The following is an 18,533-nucleotide window of genomic DNA, read 5'->3' on the forward strand; positions in this document are numbered from 1 at the left end:
GATTGTTCATTATTAAAGTAGACAACATCAGCCTAAAGAGAGCACATCAGTGCCCAGCCAGTCACAAAATATCAGTGCCAATTGTACTACAAAATGTAACTACTAACACAAATATTTAACCATTAAGACAATGAAATTACAAATAATAATAACGTACCTAATAATACAGCAAGTTTTATCACTTATTAAAAATTGTGTCTCAAAATCAATCTCATCTAGCGAACGTTCGTACTAAAATTATTTAAACCATCAATTGCAATTGTTCTATCAATAGTAAAGAATCTTCATCCAATTTGAGACTTTTCCCAAACTACGTATCTACAATTAAGATGTCGTTTGGAATTTTGCACTTCAACTATAAATGGATTGGTTTTACGATAGAATTTTAAATTTAACATTATTACCCATAGGTTGGCTTTATTCTAGGAGCTGTTTTTGCTTCTAAAATGACTCGTATACATCAGAGGCATGAACAGATAGTACCTTATTGGTTGAGGCCTCGATAATAATTGAAAGTATTAGAACCGCAAGCCAACTAGTCTAACCCCTTTGAATAAAGATGGAAGTACTGGTAAAATTAGTAATTCCATTACCAGAAGTGGCAAAGTGCAAAAAATTAAGATAACGTTAAGGGAAAAGTGCAAATTACACTAAAAGTTAGAGGCTTTGATTATTTAACCTTTTGTTTTGTTAGGTGGTTGTACATCATCGAACCTGTAGGTGATGGTACATCCACATTTTTCGATATTTATTTTCATTAATTCCTAGTCATTACTTTAAGTTAATCTTATGCGTGTCGATTTAGATAAAATTATGGTCAACTCTTGTGGTTGATAGTGAAAAAGTTGTTGGAGGTTTTAAATATAAAATCAGTTCATTTATTGTCTTGGAAAAAAATCAAAATACTTCTAGGCACATATAACAGTTTGGCGTTAAGGAACAAATCTTTATGGTCTTTGAAGGTTTCAAATAGGGGTGGCAATCGGGTCGGGTTGGGCTTAAGTATAACAAAGAACCTGCTGACCAAAACCCGACCCGTCAACCCGAAACGGGTCAGGGTACCTTAGGGGTAGCAATTTTTGACACGACCTGAAAACACGACACGAAACTAACACGAAATTAATGGGTTTAGGTTGAGATTTCGAGAATTCGGGTCATAATCGGGTTGAACCCGAAAAGAAAACAGGTCGATTCGGGTCAACCCGTGGTGACCTGATATGACCCGATATGACCCGTTTACGAATTAAAAATAATTTAATAAACATAAAAATAATTTTATCTAACTAAACTAAGTTATTCTTTTTTTCAAAGGCATTAATTACTTAATCCTAAATGAATTTATTTAATTTGTGTGAAGTTGAAATTATTATATTTGGACAAATAATATATTATATTATTTTTTACTTTTATACTGTTTTAATTTATTTTGTATTTTGTTTGGGATAAAACACTTTTACGGTGTTTAATTTATTTTAGATTTGATTTGAAATTATTTATTTAAATTTTTATTACTTGATTATGTAATTAGTTTTGTGAGAAATTAATTTTATTAGAAATTACAGTGATAAATTAATAAATTAAAATTAAATTTTGGGTCATTTCGGGTTGACCCGCCAACCCGTCAACCTGAAATTGTTGGGTTCGGGTCAGTATACCTGACCCGTCACGGGTTGGCGGGTCGGGTTCGGGTCAATAGATTTTCTGACGGGTCGGGTCAGACCCGAGCCGCCAACCTAATTTAGACCCGAATTGCCACCCCTAGGGTACCTGACACGAACCCGAAAATTTCGGGTTGGCAGGTCGATCCGAAATGACCCGAAACTTAATTTTAATTTATTAATTTATCACTATAATTTCTAATAAAATCAATTTTTCACAAAATTAATTACATCATCAAGTAATAAAAATTTAAATAAATAATTTCAAACCAAATCTAAAATAAATTAAACACCATAAAAGTGTTTTATCCCAAACCAAATATAAAATAAATTAAAACAGCATAAAAGTAAAAAATAACATAATATATTATTTGTCCAAATATAATAATTTTAACTTCACACAAGTTAAATAAATTCATTTAGGATTAAGTAATTAATGTCTTTGGAAAAAAAATGATTTAGTTTAGTTAGATAAAATAATTTTTATGTTTATTAAATTAGTTTTAATTCATAAACGGGTCACATCGGGTCATATCAGGTCACCACGGGTTGACCCGAAATTGACCTGTTTTTTTTTCGGGTTCATCGGGTTCGACCCGATTTTGACCCGAACTCTCGAAACCTCAACCCAAACCCATTAATTTCGTGTTAGGTTCGTGTCGTATTTTCGGATCGTGTCAGAAATTGCCACCCCTAGTTTCAAATGAACCATCCTAGGTTTGGGCTCAACCTCTTATTAGACACATTGTTGAGAATGGGACTAACACCAATTTCTGGTTTGATGCATGGCATCCCCTTGGGCCATTGTATAGACACTTAACAGGCAACTTACTTTACAGTTTTGGATGCAAACCAAATGTTTCTGTATCAGAAATTATAGTGGATGGTAGGCAGGAAAGAAACAGCTGTAGTGAGGAGGCTAAAGGAAGTTACACTTGCGTGTTTTGAGCCTTTGGTGGGGTTGAGGATCAGATTATCTGGTGTATTCCATACAAAAGCTGCCATAAAGCTTCTTAGTGTCCCAAGAGAGAAGATGACTTGGGCAAAACTAGTTTGGGGAAAAGGATTTGTGCCAAGATCTGCATTTATTTTATGGTTGCTATGTAAGAAAAGATTCCCTACATTGGAATGGGGAGTGGACTGGAAATGCTAGATAGATTAGTTGTTTTGAATACTGTAACTATAGTAGTATGATGAGGGATGATTGCCCATGTGTACAAGCTTGAACACAATAATCAAATAAAATCCTTATTATTTGCTCAAACAAAAAAAAAAAAAAAAAGTTTGGCCGTTAGATAGCATCAGATTGGAAAGGGCTCTCATTTCTTGGGAAATGACTCGGAGGAAACCAACTAGTATTTTATTGTGTGCAAGGAAATGAAGCCATTAGACTGGAAAATTGAACTAATATGTCTTTGGATAATTAACAGAGGAAAAAGAAACTAAAAGAGAAAAAACGAATAGGCAAACAAGATCTTGCTTAGAGAGACTCCAACAAATTGATAATTATTTTTTATGACAGTGATTAGTTATTTTATCCAACAAAGATCAGATAACCACCAAACAACAGTTTTTTTAAGGAGCATATACATAACCACATCTTTCATTCACACCTACAACATAGTAGACATTATCTTCGCTTAAATTCGCATGGTATCGATATATGATTTCCCATCTAATTCACGAGAATATAGACTTTTCAAATAGTCCACCATGAGGACTCTGCTAAACTTTGCTGGATTTTCAGGGGTGATGAGACTTGGTGCTGGACCTAGATCACCATCCAATTTTGGGAAAGTAAACGTAGCAATAGAAAGTCTTTCCTTTTGTGAGTTTACAATTGCTCGATGCTCCACACTCTTGTAAGCTCCATTGGTTATAATCTGCCAAGTTGACGACACAAAATAATCAAGAATTGCTTTCATACCAAAGCAAAAGGTTTGTAAGTCTAACTATTATTGTAAATAAGCTAGACAGATTACCTGTTGTTCAATAGTTTAGTATCCATACTTCGTATAAGACATAATGCACTTGTTTGTAACTTTCAAAAGATTTTCATGTAGGAATTTTTTGTTTTGAGGAAAAAGGGATAAATGTAAACTAATTTCCGAATGTCAATAGCGAATGGATAGGTACTTAACTGGCATCAATAGTTCAAGTCAATTACAAGTACTAATTCTACACAAAAAGGCTTTTTTTTTTTTTTTTCTACACACAAAGGCTACAATCTTTAGAAACATAACAATTCTTTTGCGTTTGCTAAAAGTTGTCCCTTCCCACTCTCATGCCTTATACAAAGCAATAGTATATACCAATCTCTCTCTTTGCGTACTCAATACTCATGCGAACATGTGTATGTGCATGTGTACGTGCCAGCAGGCATAAAAGGGTAAAAGAGAGAGGCTAGTGTGTTTATAAATAAATGTGTGTGTATGTGTGAATGCATAAAAGGGTAAAATTCAATATTTTGCTCCAAAGTCCACACAAGACCAAGTAATACATTTTCTCCTCACTAATTCAATTGGATCAATAACTATAGGAAACCTTCAATTGTTTTTAACGCCATGTAATCCCACAAATAGATGCCATCATGTGGATGTCAACACATGAAAAACTATGTTTTTAGACTTGGACTGAGTATCAACTCGGTCAAATTCAGGAGTCAGGGGTTAATGGGTTCGATCGGGGTTAAATCAGATAACGTCATAAATAAAAATTATTTAAATATTTAAATATTGTATGTAAATAACTTAAGCATATGTTAATATTAATAAATGTATATTCATATATATTTGATGTTTCAAATATATTTAACAAGAGAAGACAAAGAAATTAGAATGATCAAGTAGCAATTATATTATTTAATGAACATTAACAAGTTTAGAATTAAAATTATGGACTTGATTGAAAAATAACACTAAACTTTAGGACAATATTTATAAAATATGAAATATTTAAGGTATATTATTAATTTTTAACAGCCTAGGGATCAAAACATAATACTGAAAATGCTTTGACTCTTTTTTTTTTAAAAAAAAAAAACTTTGACACCAATAGATTCTTCCAGTTTTTCTAGTCAAACTCAGTCAAATCCGATTTTTGATCTGATTTGACTGAATTTCTATCTATCTGATTTTTTAGAATAACTCAGACTAGACACTTGACCGATTTTCAGTTCGATCGATCGAACCAATAGGTCCGGTCCAAGTTTAAAAACACAAATGAAAAATACACGAAGAGATAATGCTCTTAGAAGTGATACTTCAAAGGTCTAGCTCATTTTGGTCCATGGACTGGATGAGGTTGGACAAGTGTATTAGGAATATATCAAAATAGGGCTTCGTTGCATTTTGGGCTATATTAAACTAAGATTGGGAACTGAAATTGTGTTTTTGTACTGCCATATAGATCGGATATTCAAGTTGAATGTCATTACCCTCAAAAAAAAGAAAAAAAGTTGAATGAATCATTGGACATCATTTTCGTGATTTTAATAATGGCTTAAGTCAAAAGACATGTAGTATGCTGACTTGGCCAGAGTTTTTTTTTTAATCTCTTCTATTTTTTTTTTGTTTGCGAATGGAAACCCCCGCTATCACAAATTATTACATAGACCCTGCCACTTAGACAGACCTTAGGCAGGTACCCCTCCCAAGTGCAATGGAGGTGGCTAGGTTTGTCAACGGGTAGGGGTTCTGATCGAAACTGAAAATTCTGAACCCAACCCGTCTTTTTATGTAGTAAATCCAGACCCGACCCCTATATCCAATGGGTCTTGATCTTCGAGTTTTGGAATCGAGTTCGATGGCCTGTGGGTCGGATCTAGGTCTATTTGGGAAAAAAAATTCAAATTTAAACATTGCAAAATTAAATCCAAAACTAATCATAAATCCATCTCCAAAATTAAACAAATCAAATTACAAAACTAAATCACAAATAACTCAATAGTCAATACAAAACTAACCACAAATCAATCTACAAAATCATTACTAAATTGTTAATTTGGTAAAAGAATGTATTAAGAAATATTTATATTTTATAATTATTAATATATTGTTTGGGTCTGGGTCGGAATCCTATATTCCGTATCTAACCTATTTTTTGTCAGAGTAAACGGATCTGGATATCAGAATTATTTCTCAACCCATATTCAGAAAAAAATTATCGGGTCTGAGCCAAGTTTGGATCCAGGCCTGACCCATTGACACCCCTAGAGGTGGCCAACCTAGGCCATGGGCCTTTTCTATCACCCATTGGCCCCATTTAGATAAGTTGGGAAGACCTTTTTTTTTTTTTTTTGATAATAGGGCAAAAATAAGAAACAAAAACAATTTTAACACATATAAAAGTATGTGGGAAGAGAAGGAGAATGAATATACAAACAAACATTTAACTATTTATTAACTCAAAACTCAATCATAGCAATATCAAATTGTAATTTTGTGCTTATGACAACTTACGAATCTAAATTATGAGACTTTCCCTCAAATTTACTTTCTAAACTCAGACTCAATTTTTCAAGTAATAATCTACTACTCTAGTAGTATTTATGCATTGTTAAACTTATTAACAAATATAATTATAAACCGAAACTTATTTGGAACTGATTTGAAATCTCCTAAACCAATAAGGGAACTAAACGAACAAGACACCGAAACAAGAAACTAGAAGAATTAGAAAACTAAATACTAAGATAGTTGGGTTTAATTTCCTTTATTGCCTTCCTTAAACCATGCTCGTTATTGTGCTCACCGCCAATGTCATTTCGAACTTGAATCTCTATGAAAAACTCAGTTGCAGTAGACACAACATTTAACTCCAACTCATGATTGATTTTTAGTTTCATCTTTACACGTAACAGTGGTCGAAACTTATACTTTTTGAACAATTTCTTACCTTGATCACTTATGTCAAAAAAGTTAAACATGTTCATCCAAACTCCATTCATTACTCCACGTCACCAAGAAAATTTCCCAACACTAGAAAATCATAGTTAATTGCCACCTCCAATGTTTTTAACATCACCATATTTTTCCTTTAATTTTTTCACACTAAAAATTGCATCAATTTTAACAATCGCATCCTTCGCTTCAAAAAATTCATCAACCACAATGAAATCAAAAAATTTCTCTCTTATCACAATCTTTAGTTACATTTTCCATATCACCAATGACTTCACTTTCTTTCTCAACCACATGTGAAATTTCTTTTTCGGCCACAAATTTTTCATCTTCACGTGTGCCCATAATTTCTGCAATTTCTTCTTTCTTTGGCTCATCAAAAAAAAAAAAATTTCTCCTACCTCATCACAAAATTCTTCTCCACCATGACCATAGAAATTCATCAAAATTTTCCAAACCTCCGTTGCTGTATTTACATCTATAAATTTTTTGGCTACATGCAATTGGACTTGGGTATTGAGATATTGGAATGCCTTGCAATCTAACTATTTATTCTTCTCTAACTCTTAAACTGCTTAATAATTCGTACCTTCTATAGGTTTTGTGAACCCCTTTTAGAAAAAATCCCAAATTCCAATAGCTTGAATTTTTTTTTCATCATCCAACTCCAAATCTCAAAATCATTTTTACCATCAAAAATAAAAACATCACAACGTGATCAATAACATTGATCCATGCTTCAATTTCATGAACAAGCCCTAGAATCAAAGTCTAGACCTCTAATACTTTGTAGGAAAATAGCCCATAGGATAAATAATCAAAACAAATCACACACTCGAAGAAATAGCATGGCAGCGAAATATTAATAAACAAACAAACGGAATGGGCTCAAGAAAGAAATGAAGGAAACTAATTCCTAAACTAATATGAAAACTAAATAAACAAGACACCAAAACTAGAAATCAGAAGAATTAGGAAACTAAATACTAAGATAGCTTGGTTTAATTTCCTTCGGTTAGTGAAACTAGTTAGGAAAGGAGTTTGGTAGTCATTCCTTTCTTATAGTCAATCTTTCCCTCTGCATTTCTTTCTTCTTCTCTCGTTCTGATCATTCCTCATTCTTGAACTAATTCTTTCCTTCTCTAGTTCATTTTTCTCCCAAATCAATACTTCATTTGGACTCCAATGTTTGAGTCCCTGATAGTTGTTGGTATGAAGCGGTTGACTCTGGCTGCTTGAATACCCCCTGATCATGGCTGAAACTACTTGTTTTAAGTCTTTGAAGGAGCAGGTCAAGAAACAGAAGCAAGGTTGAACAAGGCTCTGGCTTCCATAGGAAATTTTTAGTAGCAGTTAGACTCCATGAATAATTTCCAGCAACATTTTAAAGATGAGTGGGAAAGTAATGGCAAGAAGATGGAGTCCATGATTCATAATGTGCATCAGAAATTCAGCTCCTCTATGATGGTTATGTCTTGTAAAGACAATCAGAAAGTGATCTGCGAAGAAGAAAATTGTGGGATTCCCACCTCCTAGAAGCAACAGAAGTTGCTGTCCACCAATGAGCCTGGAGCGACTACTAAGGAGAACTGGAGTAGGATTCCTTTTCCCAGTTACTCTTAAGGTTGAATTACCTATGTTCTTTGGGGATAATCTTAGGGAATGAGTCAGAAAATGCCATAAATTATTCTTGTTTTACAAATTTTTTTGATGAAAATAGAATGAATGTGATTGGAATGTATTATGAGGGAATAACAGATAACTAGTTTCTGGGGGTCAAGATTGAAAAACCTAGCTAGTTTGTCTTGGAAGGAATTAAAGAACTATCGTGCACACATTTGTTGACAGAGGAAATTTGGAAAAATTCAATAAGTCGCAATAGATTGGTAATTTAGAAGAATACCAAGAGAAGTTTGAACAGTTGAAAACTTTGATGCTCCTCGGGAGTAATAAGACTTAGTGAACGATATTTTGTCTCCAGTTTCATTAGCGGGCTTAGAGAAGAAATTAGGCACAGTCAAGATGTTCAAACCTGAGATTTTAATAGTAGCATTTGACGTAGACAGATTAGACAAGGGGGTAGGCAGAATGTGGACTCCAGATTTGAATTATATAAAATCAAAATTGGCCATGGTATTGGAACTAATAGCTATAGGCTCCCTCGTTATCGAGTTGAAAAAGGAGCTTCTGCTAATCAGGATTCTAGTCCTAACATCATATAGAAAATTTCACCATCCAATGCCAGTCTTTGTTTCACGTGTGCCAACAAATTTGGAGCAGGACATCAAAGTAAAATGAAGCAGCTGCATCTGATGGCAGAAGACGAAGACGAGGAAATTGAGTTTGCAGATGTCCAAGGGAAGCAAGAAGAGGTTACTAGTAATCTTGGGGTTGTGGTAGACATGTCATTTCATACTTTGTCTTCTGGGCTCAAAAGAAAGACCATTACTCTACAACAAGTTATGAGAAGTGTAGTAGTGAACGTATTGGTGGACACTGGAAGTTCTGATAGCTTTATCAGTCACAGCTTAGCAAAAGGTTCTCATGACTAAGTTACTAAAAATTTGGTATGTAAGCTAATTGTAGTCGGAGAGTAAGTGCATTCCACATGACAATTTGGGCTTTTATAGGAGTGTTGTGGCACATTAATGTTGGAAAAAAAATGTAAATATTGGAAGTCTAGGGAGAGGACAGATCCAATCAAAACAACGTTTATTCACCATTTTGATGACATTATATATAGTTTACTATTAATGCCCTTTTACTGGTGAAGAAAGTGATTTTTTTTATTTAATCTCTATTTATTCTCCTCTAAGTCTAGATGTAATATATATTAGTCCTTATTAAAAATTTAGTTAAGTAATTCATAGTTGACTAATCTGACAAACAAAATATAACAAAAATATTCTTCTAACAATTTACATAAACTAAAAGAATAAAATATTACGCTGTTAAGTAGTAACAAGCTTAATATTATAGCATGATTTCAAAATTTTGCCAACTGTATTTATTGTTATTACCATATTATTTTTTTATTACTACATTATTTATTATTACTATTAGATTTAAAGTTCAATAAATTGAAAACAATGGATAAGATAAAAGAACATTAATTCAACATGAATTTGAAAAGACTTTAAGGATATTAAATTGAAAAAGCTTTTTTTTTGGTTTTATTAATTTGATTTTTTGTATATTAGATACTATAGAGAAGATATAAATTTTTTAGCAACAAAATGGCAATAATGATAAATTATTAATCATTTCAGAAATGAAAGGGCATTAACATCCTTACACTCACTTTTTTTCTTATGACGTTAATATTTATATCTTTGACTAGTTTTCAAGGGGCCAAGTATACAATTTTAAGGCTCGTAATAGTAAAGTCAAAAGTGTGCCTACCCCGAAAGCTTAGCAGAGCAGAGTGTGACTGACCCTTAGAACAAACAACGATGGAGCAAATTGAAAAGCATGTACTTGTTAATGGGGCAATTCACAATAAAGCCTTATATTTATGCGAATCCTTACCTCTAGGATATCACCAACGTTGACTATAAAAGCATTAGGAAGTGGAAGAACAGGAACCCAAGCTTCATTTTCCTTGATTTGGAGACATTGTACATCGTTGATTTGAAGTAAAATGGTGAGGCTAACAGGATCAGAGTGATGGCAGAGGCCTGTGACCAGCTCAGGTTGAGGACATGGAGGATGGTAAGTGAGCCTCATGGATTGCAACCCTTCTTCTAAAAGCACTTCAATTTCTTCATGCTTCATTCCTAATGCTTTTGCTATTAGGTTGAGAATCTTCAAGGCAAGACTTTTGAGCTCTATAGAGTACTCTTGAAGACTTTCCCTATGTAGCAGAACCAAGAACATTTGAAGGAATACAAAGGTAACTAGCATAAATATCGGTTTAGTATCATAACAAAAGAAAAGAAAAGTAAATTTTGCGCACAAACTTCACTGTTAGTTTCATGTTTTGCAGTGTTATTGGATTGATTAACATGCAAATAAACTATTAGGAGAACTTAGCATACCTAAGTCTAAGTATAAATTTAGATGTATATTATAATGAACTTAAAATCATAACTGATTTGTTTATTTTCAAATTGCATAGTGAATCAAGATATTTCAATAAATTTGAGCTCATTGTAACCATTTGTCACAGTGAATTGGTGATTTTTTATTGTTCAACTTCATCTTTTATAATATTAGTAACATTTTGACCTAAAATATCTTAGGCCATCCTCGTTCTATCTTTCTTCTCTTTAGAAAAAACTCTCTAACTAAAACTCTCCTTCAACTCTTTCATGAGAGAGAGATCAGATTTTTCTAATCTTTCTCCATGCGAGGAGCTCTCTCTATAGTTTCTTTTCATTTATGTGAATAAAATATTTCTTAAGATTTTCTAATGAAAGTTTCTTCTCTCTTAGAGTTGTCTAGTGAGAGTTTTCTTCTCTCCTAAATTTTTTAGTGGAGTTTTATTCTCTCCTAAGGATTCCTAGTGAGAGTTTTTGATAATTTTTTCAATTTTCTTTTATTACATTTGAGTTTTTCAGGTTCTGGTTATTTGATCTGGAATTTCTTAGATCTATTCAGTAGATCTCACTATAATAGATGGACTTGAAGTCGTTAATTAGTAGATTTGACGATTACAAGCATGCATAAATATCCGTGGAGCTACAATTATTTTATCTTATTTTTTAAATTTGGAGCTTTATAATGTAATTTTTATTGTTCTTCATATGTGTAGTATCCTTTCTTCAGATCTATTATTTGATATCTATATATATTTGATGATATAATTTCTGCCATTAGTGTAAATTTTAATGAAAACATGATATTTTATTAAAAAAAATCATCTTTGATCAAAACACAAACGGAAATTCTTGGCAGGTCATTATTTTTCTCAATATCACAAAAAGTGAAAAAGAAAGCTTCTTAAGCCTTAGTGGACTTACTAGCATATGCACAATAGGTTAATGTTTTGAATTATTCATATTGTTGTTCTAAATATATTTTTCTCTTTTTATTTGGTTTGGAAGATAGTGGATGGAGGGTGGCAGGGCAATTAATTCCTCATTGGCATTTCAGCTTATTTTTTTGCTTGACCTTTCGTCATCATGTATTCAGCCATTTCTGGATCTTTATACTTCCCTAAACATAAATCTGAAATGTTAGCTTTAAAAATTATCACATCAACATATTCTTTTATTCTATCTTTCTCAGTAGATAATTTTACAGAAAATCAACTTTACCTACTAAAAAATCTCACCTATCTGATGCATTAGCGTTCAAATTTAGATAGACGTGAAAACGTCAAATTAAATGGTATCATTGAATTGCTTTAATCAAAACCATCTGGCAAAGTGCATCAGTGGCCATTAAATTTTCATGAATGTCTCTTTTCGGCCATCCAATTTTTTTTTTTTCCCATTCAAGAAAGTTCAGTAACTAGTAGTACAGTTTGCCTAAAATTTTAGCATACTACGTATGTTAGTTCATGTCAAAAACAGTTTTTATCCTAAAATTGCATAGTTAAAGAATTACAAGACTAAAGATAGAACACTTGATTTAAATTCCCCGTTTTGTGTGTGTTGTGCATGGTTGGTCAAATATACCTTAGAGGAAGAGGCAGCTTAGGGAATAAATGAGGTTTTCTTAAATCTTCTGGTTGAGTGATCATGTATAACATGTCAGCCCAGTCAAGCTTTTGCTCCTCTGATTTGACAAAGGCCTGCCCATATCCTTCTACATCTCCTGGTTCTTGACCATATTTGTTCTTTTCAGCCATCGGCAGATTGAAAAAATCTTGAACTTCTGATTTCAATTTCTCCACCAATGAAGAGCTAACTTCATGATTAATCAGCTACTGACAGTTTTTCTCATAAGTAATAGCGTCTGGATGGAACAGCACATAAGCATACGTATACTTTCAACCGATTTGCACTCGTAAAATTCAGGTAAAAGATGATTAAGTCATCAACGGATTCAATTTTCATAGGACTTTGATTTCATTTGAAGATGGTTTCTTTTTTTTTTCGGAACAAAAAAAAAAAAAAGTTGTATTTGGTGGAATGCAGCTTCTGAATGCAGAATGCAGAATGCAGCTTCTGAAGCTCCAAATCACTTGCCTCCTCAGCAGAACTAAACAACCTTTGCATATCCACAACTGGTATTTGGTGGAAAGAACCACCGTTAGAGATGGTTGGATATTGGTCTTTGTCGGGGCGTATGTAACGAGTTGGAACAGAAGAGGGATTTTCCTTAGCCAACTCTTGGACAAAAGGAACTTTCAGAGATCCCCCAAGCTTTCTTGTCTTGGGATCCATGATTGTGGTTATTTTCAACTTCAAAGTTCTAATTCCACTGAATCCCTGGTTCAGAATATATATATATATATATATATTTTTTTGCACCAGATGTTTCATTAATCCAACATTGTTTATTATTAGTTGAAATGCAAGGTGCTAGGCTTGGATAATATAAGAAGTTCTATACGGAACTAGTTCTAGGCTTGACAATGATGTCTCACCTAAAGAGCTGCTATTATAATTAATCTCATCCATATTCCACCTAAATGCAGTGTCTCAAAGGTAACCCATGGAACCATATAGTACAAATTAAACCTTGTCATATCTCTTAGGCCTACAAATTACGTTGATTTGGTAGACCCATTGATAATTACCTCCTCCTTAGTCACATTAAAAAAAAAAAAGCAAGTTTTATCGCTTCGAAATTTTAAAATTGACTTATGATTAAGGGTCTATCAGCTACTGTCTTCGAAAATGGTTCATCACTTGCACTTCATGATGTTATCCAAATTTTAGATTATCCTTAAATATTTATTGAAATTATACTGGCCTTGCTACGTAGACGGAAGCATAACAATTACTTTGATTAAAAAAAAAACTGTATATATATACAACTTTTTATCATTAAATTTTATAAATTTTTTTGAAGGCAAAAGTTAACATTTATGCTTTCAAAACTTTAATGAGGAAAAACTAAAATTTCTAAGCTTTAGAGAGTCGGTAACTAGAGGAATGGCAATGAGGAGGATATGAGGCTAGGAAGCCCTCCCCCGTCTCCCTCCTTGTGCTTTAAAAACTTCTCCTGGCTTTAGTGCTATCCCCCCACTTCTCTTACCCCCACCCCCATCCGTCTATCCAACGAGGGTGCCCTGATGGGTGGTTCAAAATAAAATTTTATTTTTTATTTTGATCTTATGTTTTCACATATAATATTAACAATTAACTTTATAAATCAATCTTTTGGACTTTTAACTAATATTCAACATTACATTATGTTTAAAATCTACTTTAATATTTTAAAAACATTTCTCTGTATTTGTTAGCAAATCTAAACTAACAACTGTTACTATTGTTGTTACAAAATTATAAATAATATAATATGTACATAGATATTGGCAAATATAGCTGCATATTAATTAATTTATTTAATTTATAGGCAAGGATGGCGCGGGGATGGTAGCCACACGGTGGGGGGAGAAAAATCCCCACCACCCCACTCCTGCCCCCACAGCTCTCTTCACTCCATTTCTCTCCCCAAAGGACGGGCATCCATTCCTACCCTTCCCACCTCTTAATTCTCATGCCATTGGATGGGCCAATTTAGAGGGAAAGTGAATAAAGTTGGCATCTATCTGCCCTATGGTTTAAGTCGTTATGGAAAGGAGGTGACCTCTTAATTCTCATGCCATTTCCAGCTTTGAGTGATGAAACCAGGAAGATGAAAATTCTAGACAAATTGTCGTGTCTCAATCAATGAACTCGAAGATGGATCATGCAACGGCGTGATTCTTGGTATGTCATTGTCCAATTAGCAAATTTTGAAAACATCATTGATGGTTGAGATGAAAGTCAAGTAACAAGAGGTTTAAAACTTTTCGGATTCTTCTATTCACAGAACATAATAAAAGATAGGTGCACTCTTCAATTATTTATGCCACCGTATGTTTCATTAATCAACATTATTGTTTATTATTAATCGAATGCAACGTTCTAAATTTGGATTAGAAAAGAAGTTGTATACGGAACTAGATTATAGGCTGACAATGATGTCTTATCTAATTAAAAAGGTGCTATTCCAATTAATTTCATCCATATTTCACCTAAACGCACTATTTTAAGGGTAGCCAATGGTACCGAACTAGGTATGTCAATGGGTCGGATTTTATCCAAATCAAATCCAAACCTAGTGTAACGCCCCCACTTCTCCCTAAGGCGAACCAAAGGGTATCCGCGGGACGCCTGTCTAACTCTCGCCAGGACTCAAGCAATTCCATTCAACTTATAGCCGGATCACACAATACAAGCCAATAACTTAGATACAATAAAATGCGGAAACGTTCAAACTTAATAATAGTCATCCATTCTCCAAACCACACGTCGGTATACAAAATACATTTCGTCCAAAGGTTACATTTCCATACCAAAAGTACAATCCCAAAATCAAAGGCATAACCAAAAGTAATAGCAAACCCTAAAACAAAAATACATCAGGAGGGCTTCTCTATTTTACTTCCGAGTTCAAACCTGTTAAGGAAAACAAATCTACAGGGTGAGCAAAACGCTCGTGAGGCCAAGAACACACATGCAAACACATAGTTCAGATAACAAGCCCAAATAACAATTCAGGTATTAGCTTGCAAGTAATTAATAACACCAATAAACTGTAACCAGAAACAATTCAAGGATATAGAAGCTCTCAGGAGCTAAGTTCCACATTTGCCGATACCATTTATATATCTTTCCGTGATGACTCTCCGTCAACCGGATTGATATTTTCATATCCGTAGTTCACCACTTACTTCCCATCCGTCCACCATACACCACTTCGGGCCCGCACTACATTTATAAGGCGATACTATACGAGTATGCCAAGCGAGATCTCTCAATAGATCAAGCTTATCATTTGAATCTCATGGCTCACCGAGGTTCCCGACCAAGCCCATGCCGGCTCGAGTTCCAAGGTCGGCCTATGAGTTTGGGCGTCCCCCATTTGTCATGTAAATGTCGAGGAGATTCACTCCATCGACGTATGCAATCATAGCATACCATTTCATGTATTCAAGCATTTGATAGGTTTAAGCAGACATTTCAAGTCATGTAAACCAAGCAAATCATGTTAAGCATGAGTCATTCGTTTCAAATGAGAACGAGTGCGATCAAGTACACACTCGACTCCATTTTGTCAAAATCAGTTAAGCTAAGCATGAAATCAGGTGAATCAAGCATGAATCAAGACTTTAGAGTTCAAGTAGGCATACACTTGACACTCACTAGTTATGCGAGCAAGTAAGTTGGAGGGAGAGTTCAAACTTCTACAGTAGGGTCCTCTTGGAGGTCCTCGTGCGTGCCTGAACATCGTATTTTAGATAATTACTGTAGGTCCCCAAGTGGTGAGAAAGATTGAACACGAGTAAGGTTCGAAAATAATTGAAAACTTCGTTTGACGTGCCTTTGAAGTTGAATTCTCAAAAGGGTGTAAAACTTAAGTACAAAAATTGGATTATTATCCTTAAAATCATTGGTTGGAAACAAGTACGAGCGAAAAGATTACAAAACGAACGATCGAAATCGAAGGAAGGTTGGCCACGTCACAATCCGGCCGGATTTCTGGCCGGATTGGAGGCAGTGGCTAACCTCCTTTTTTTCAATTTTTGCCACCAATCCGGCCGACAATCTGGCCAGTTTCTAGCCGGATTCAAGGCCGGATTCTAGAAAATTGTTCCTTTGCGGATTTCCTTTGAAATTTCAGAATTTTCGATTTTTGGTCAAATCTTTGAAAAATCATAACTTCTTTTCTACTAATCGAAACTTGATGAATTTGGTACCGTTGGAATCGTCTTTGAAAGTACTAAAAGTTCTTAGAAGACACTGTTCCATGAATCTAAGTGGAAGGCATTCAAAAATGAGTCTAAAGCTGCTGTTCTAGATTGCTAGGATTGAGCCGGGTTGGTTTTTCGCTAACTTTGGAAATTCGGCAAAAATCACTCGTTGGAAACCGGCCCTTGAAACTTATAGCTCAATTAGATCTGCAAGTAAAGTTTTGGATGGAACAAGCGGCTCAAGAATCGGAGTTTCGAGTACCGAGATACGGCAGCTCGAAGTTGGAGAAAATTCAGGATTGTTACAAAATTTCCAGATTTGGTTCCAACTTTGGACCTTTAGTTAAGTGCCGAAACGGACTTGGATTGACACCAAATTTTGCAGTATAATACTTCCATATGAAGGTTATCTCTCTATCAAATTTCATGGAAAAATACCCTCGGAAGGGTGATCATTCAATCAACCAAAGTTTGGAAAAATCCTTAAAGCAATCTGTCCAAAGCTAAGGTTTTCAAAAACGAGGCAGTTGCCGTGTATTGATCATAACTCCCTCAATTTAACTCGGAATTGGAAATGGTTGAGAGTGTTAGAAAATAAATTCACAGGGCTACAACTTCACAGAAGAAATCGTTCCAGGTTTCAGCATGCAACTGGTTCAAAATCAAGCCTCAAGTTGCAGCATCATCAAATCATTTCGGCAGAACGGAGAAACAGGACAGCCGACTTCAGATGAATGGTGTGGCTCACACACATAGAACCAGAATGTTCATTATACACCGTTGGAAACATGGGAACGTCTAGTTTCAAATGCCGCTGACGGCACTTGATTTTGACGTCGGAGCACGGAGTTATGGACAAAATACAACCACTGGTCTGGATTACGGCGAAACCGTTTTCCAGATTACCAGTTTTCGAAATAATTTCGTTTGAGCAACCAAAACTCAATATTTTTCAACGAAATTTTGTACACAACTTCTAAAACATGTAAACAACATAATCAAGCCTTTAAATCCTCAATTATCTGCAGTAAAGTGACCGAACAGAGCAGGGGTAAAATCGGAACTTTTTGCTTCAAGAACTCAATAACGTTTCTGGAAATAATGCACCTTTAATCTACTTCCTTAAGCAGTATTTCAGCAATAAAACCATCATCAAACATCATCACAGCCATCAACCCAAAGTGGGAGTTCATAGAGCCCACATTTAACAATTTCCAACGATAATAAGTTACCCATAAGCATAATCAAGCTCTTAAGTGTAAGTTGGCCTTTATTGAACAAGATCTGAAGAGTGGATCATGGTTACCTTACTTGTGTGCTAAAAAGTCAGATTTTGGTGCCCCTAAAACTCCAAGAAGATCCGTGAATGTGCAGCTCTTTCTTTGTCCAAGTGATTGTCCAAGTTGTCTTGAGCTTGTGTGGTGAATCTATGAAGGTTTGGCAAGATTTTTGAGGTGAAGTTTGTAGAGGAAATGTTTGAGAAGTTTTCGGTTGTTTTTGTAGTGGCTAGCCGTCCATGAAGCTTGCAAAAGTGAAATGTTAGTCTGACTCCTTTTGCGTACAAAGAACGCTGACCGTCTAATATTTTAAGTACGTAAAATTTAATTGCAACTAGTGCCCTACGCGCGTGTTTTGTGTTCGATTTCTCTTAAATTTGTTGCACTAGTGCACTAAACCTCTAGGGCACTTACATTCATATAAATATTATTCATTCTTAATTGTCCCAAAATAATGGTCCAAAGTCCCTCAATTAAGCGCGCACGTGAAAACACGTATTTCTAATTTAGGCGCAATAAAATGAAACCTTTGAGAAATTTTTGTAACGATCGTACCACTAACTATCACTTGAGTACTTAAACCTAAAATTGCCTATTTTAGGACCATTGTATATGTCTCAAATTTTTGAGCTTATTGTACTCCCAATTGGCTAAAGTGTTTAGACACGTTTTCATTTTTTCGCTAATCAAGCTTTTAAGAAAATAATTTTTGAAATGAGGCGCTTTAAAAATATAACGAAACTATAAAACCATGTACTTAGGTCTAATAAGGCTAGAAAATATTATTCGGAATAAATGGGCAATTAAATATACAAATGAGCTCGAAAATAGGAATTTAAAATAA

General features: G+C 34.4%; 1 protein-coding gene and 1 long non-coding RNA gene across 2 annotated transcripts; both read right to left on the bottom strand.

The window, feature by feature from the left end:
- Window positions 1-3,119: 3,119 nt before the first annotated feature.
- Window positions 3,120-13,616, bottom strand: LOC113707799 (protein SRG1). Its single transcript, XM_072064927.1, has 4 exons — window positions 12,611-13,616; window positions 12,181-12,429; window positions 10,088-10,412; window positions 3,120-3,541 (listed from the first exon to the last, which is right to left on the bottom strand). Exons 1-4 carry the CDS (start codon window positions 12,988-12,990, stop codon window positions 3,299-3,301), a joined length of 1,197 nt encoding a protein of 398 aa, XP_071921028.1. The 5' UTR covers window positions 12,991-13,616; the 3' UTR covers window positions 3,120-3,298.
- Window positions 13,617-14,920: 1,304 nt separating this feature from the next.
- Window positions 14,921-18,464, bottom strand: LOC113707800 (uncharacterized). Its single transcript, XR_003452340.2, has 2 exons — window positions 17,719-18,464; window positions 14,921-15,117 (listed from the first exon to the last, which is right to left on the bottom strand). It is a non-coding gene; the product is annotated as an uncharacterized lncRNA (long non-coding RNA).
- Window positions 18,465-18,533: the final 69 nt, after the last annotated feature.

Source organism: Coffea arabica, chromosome 9c, assembly GCF_036785885.1.
Source record: "Coffea arabica cultivar ET-39 chromosome 9c, Coffea Arabica ET-39 HiFi, whole genome shotgun sequence".
In the NCBI taxonomy this organism is placed as follows: domain Eukaryota; kingdom Viridiplantae; phylum Streptophyta; class Magnoliopsida; order Gentianales; family Rubiaceae; genus Coffea; species Coffea arabica.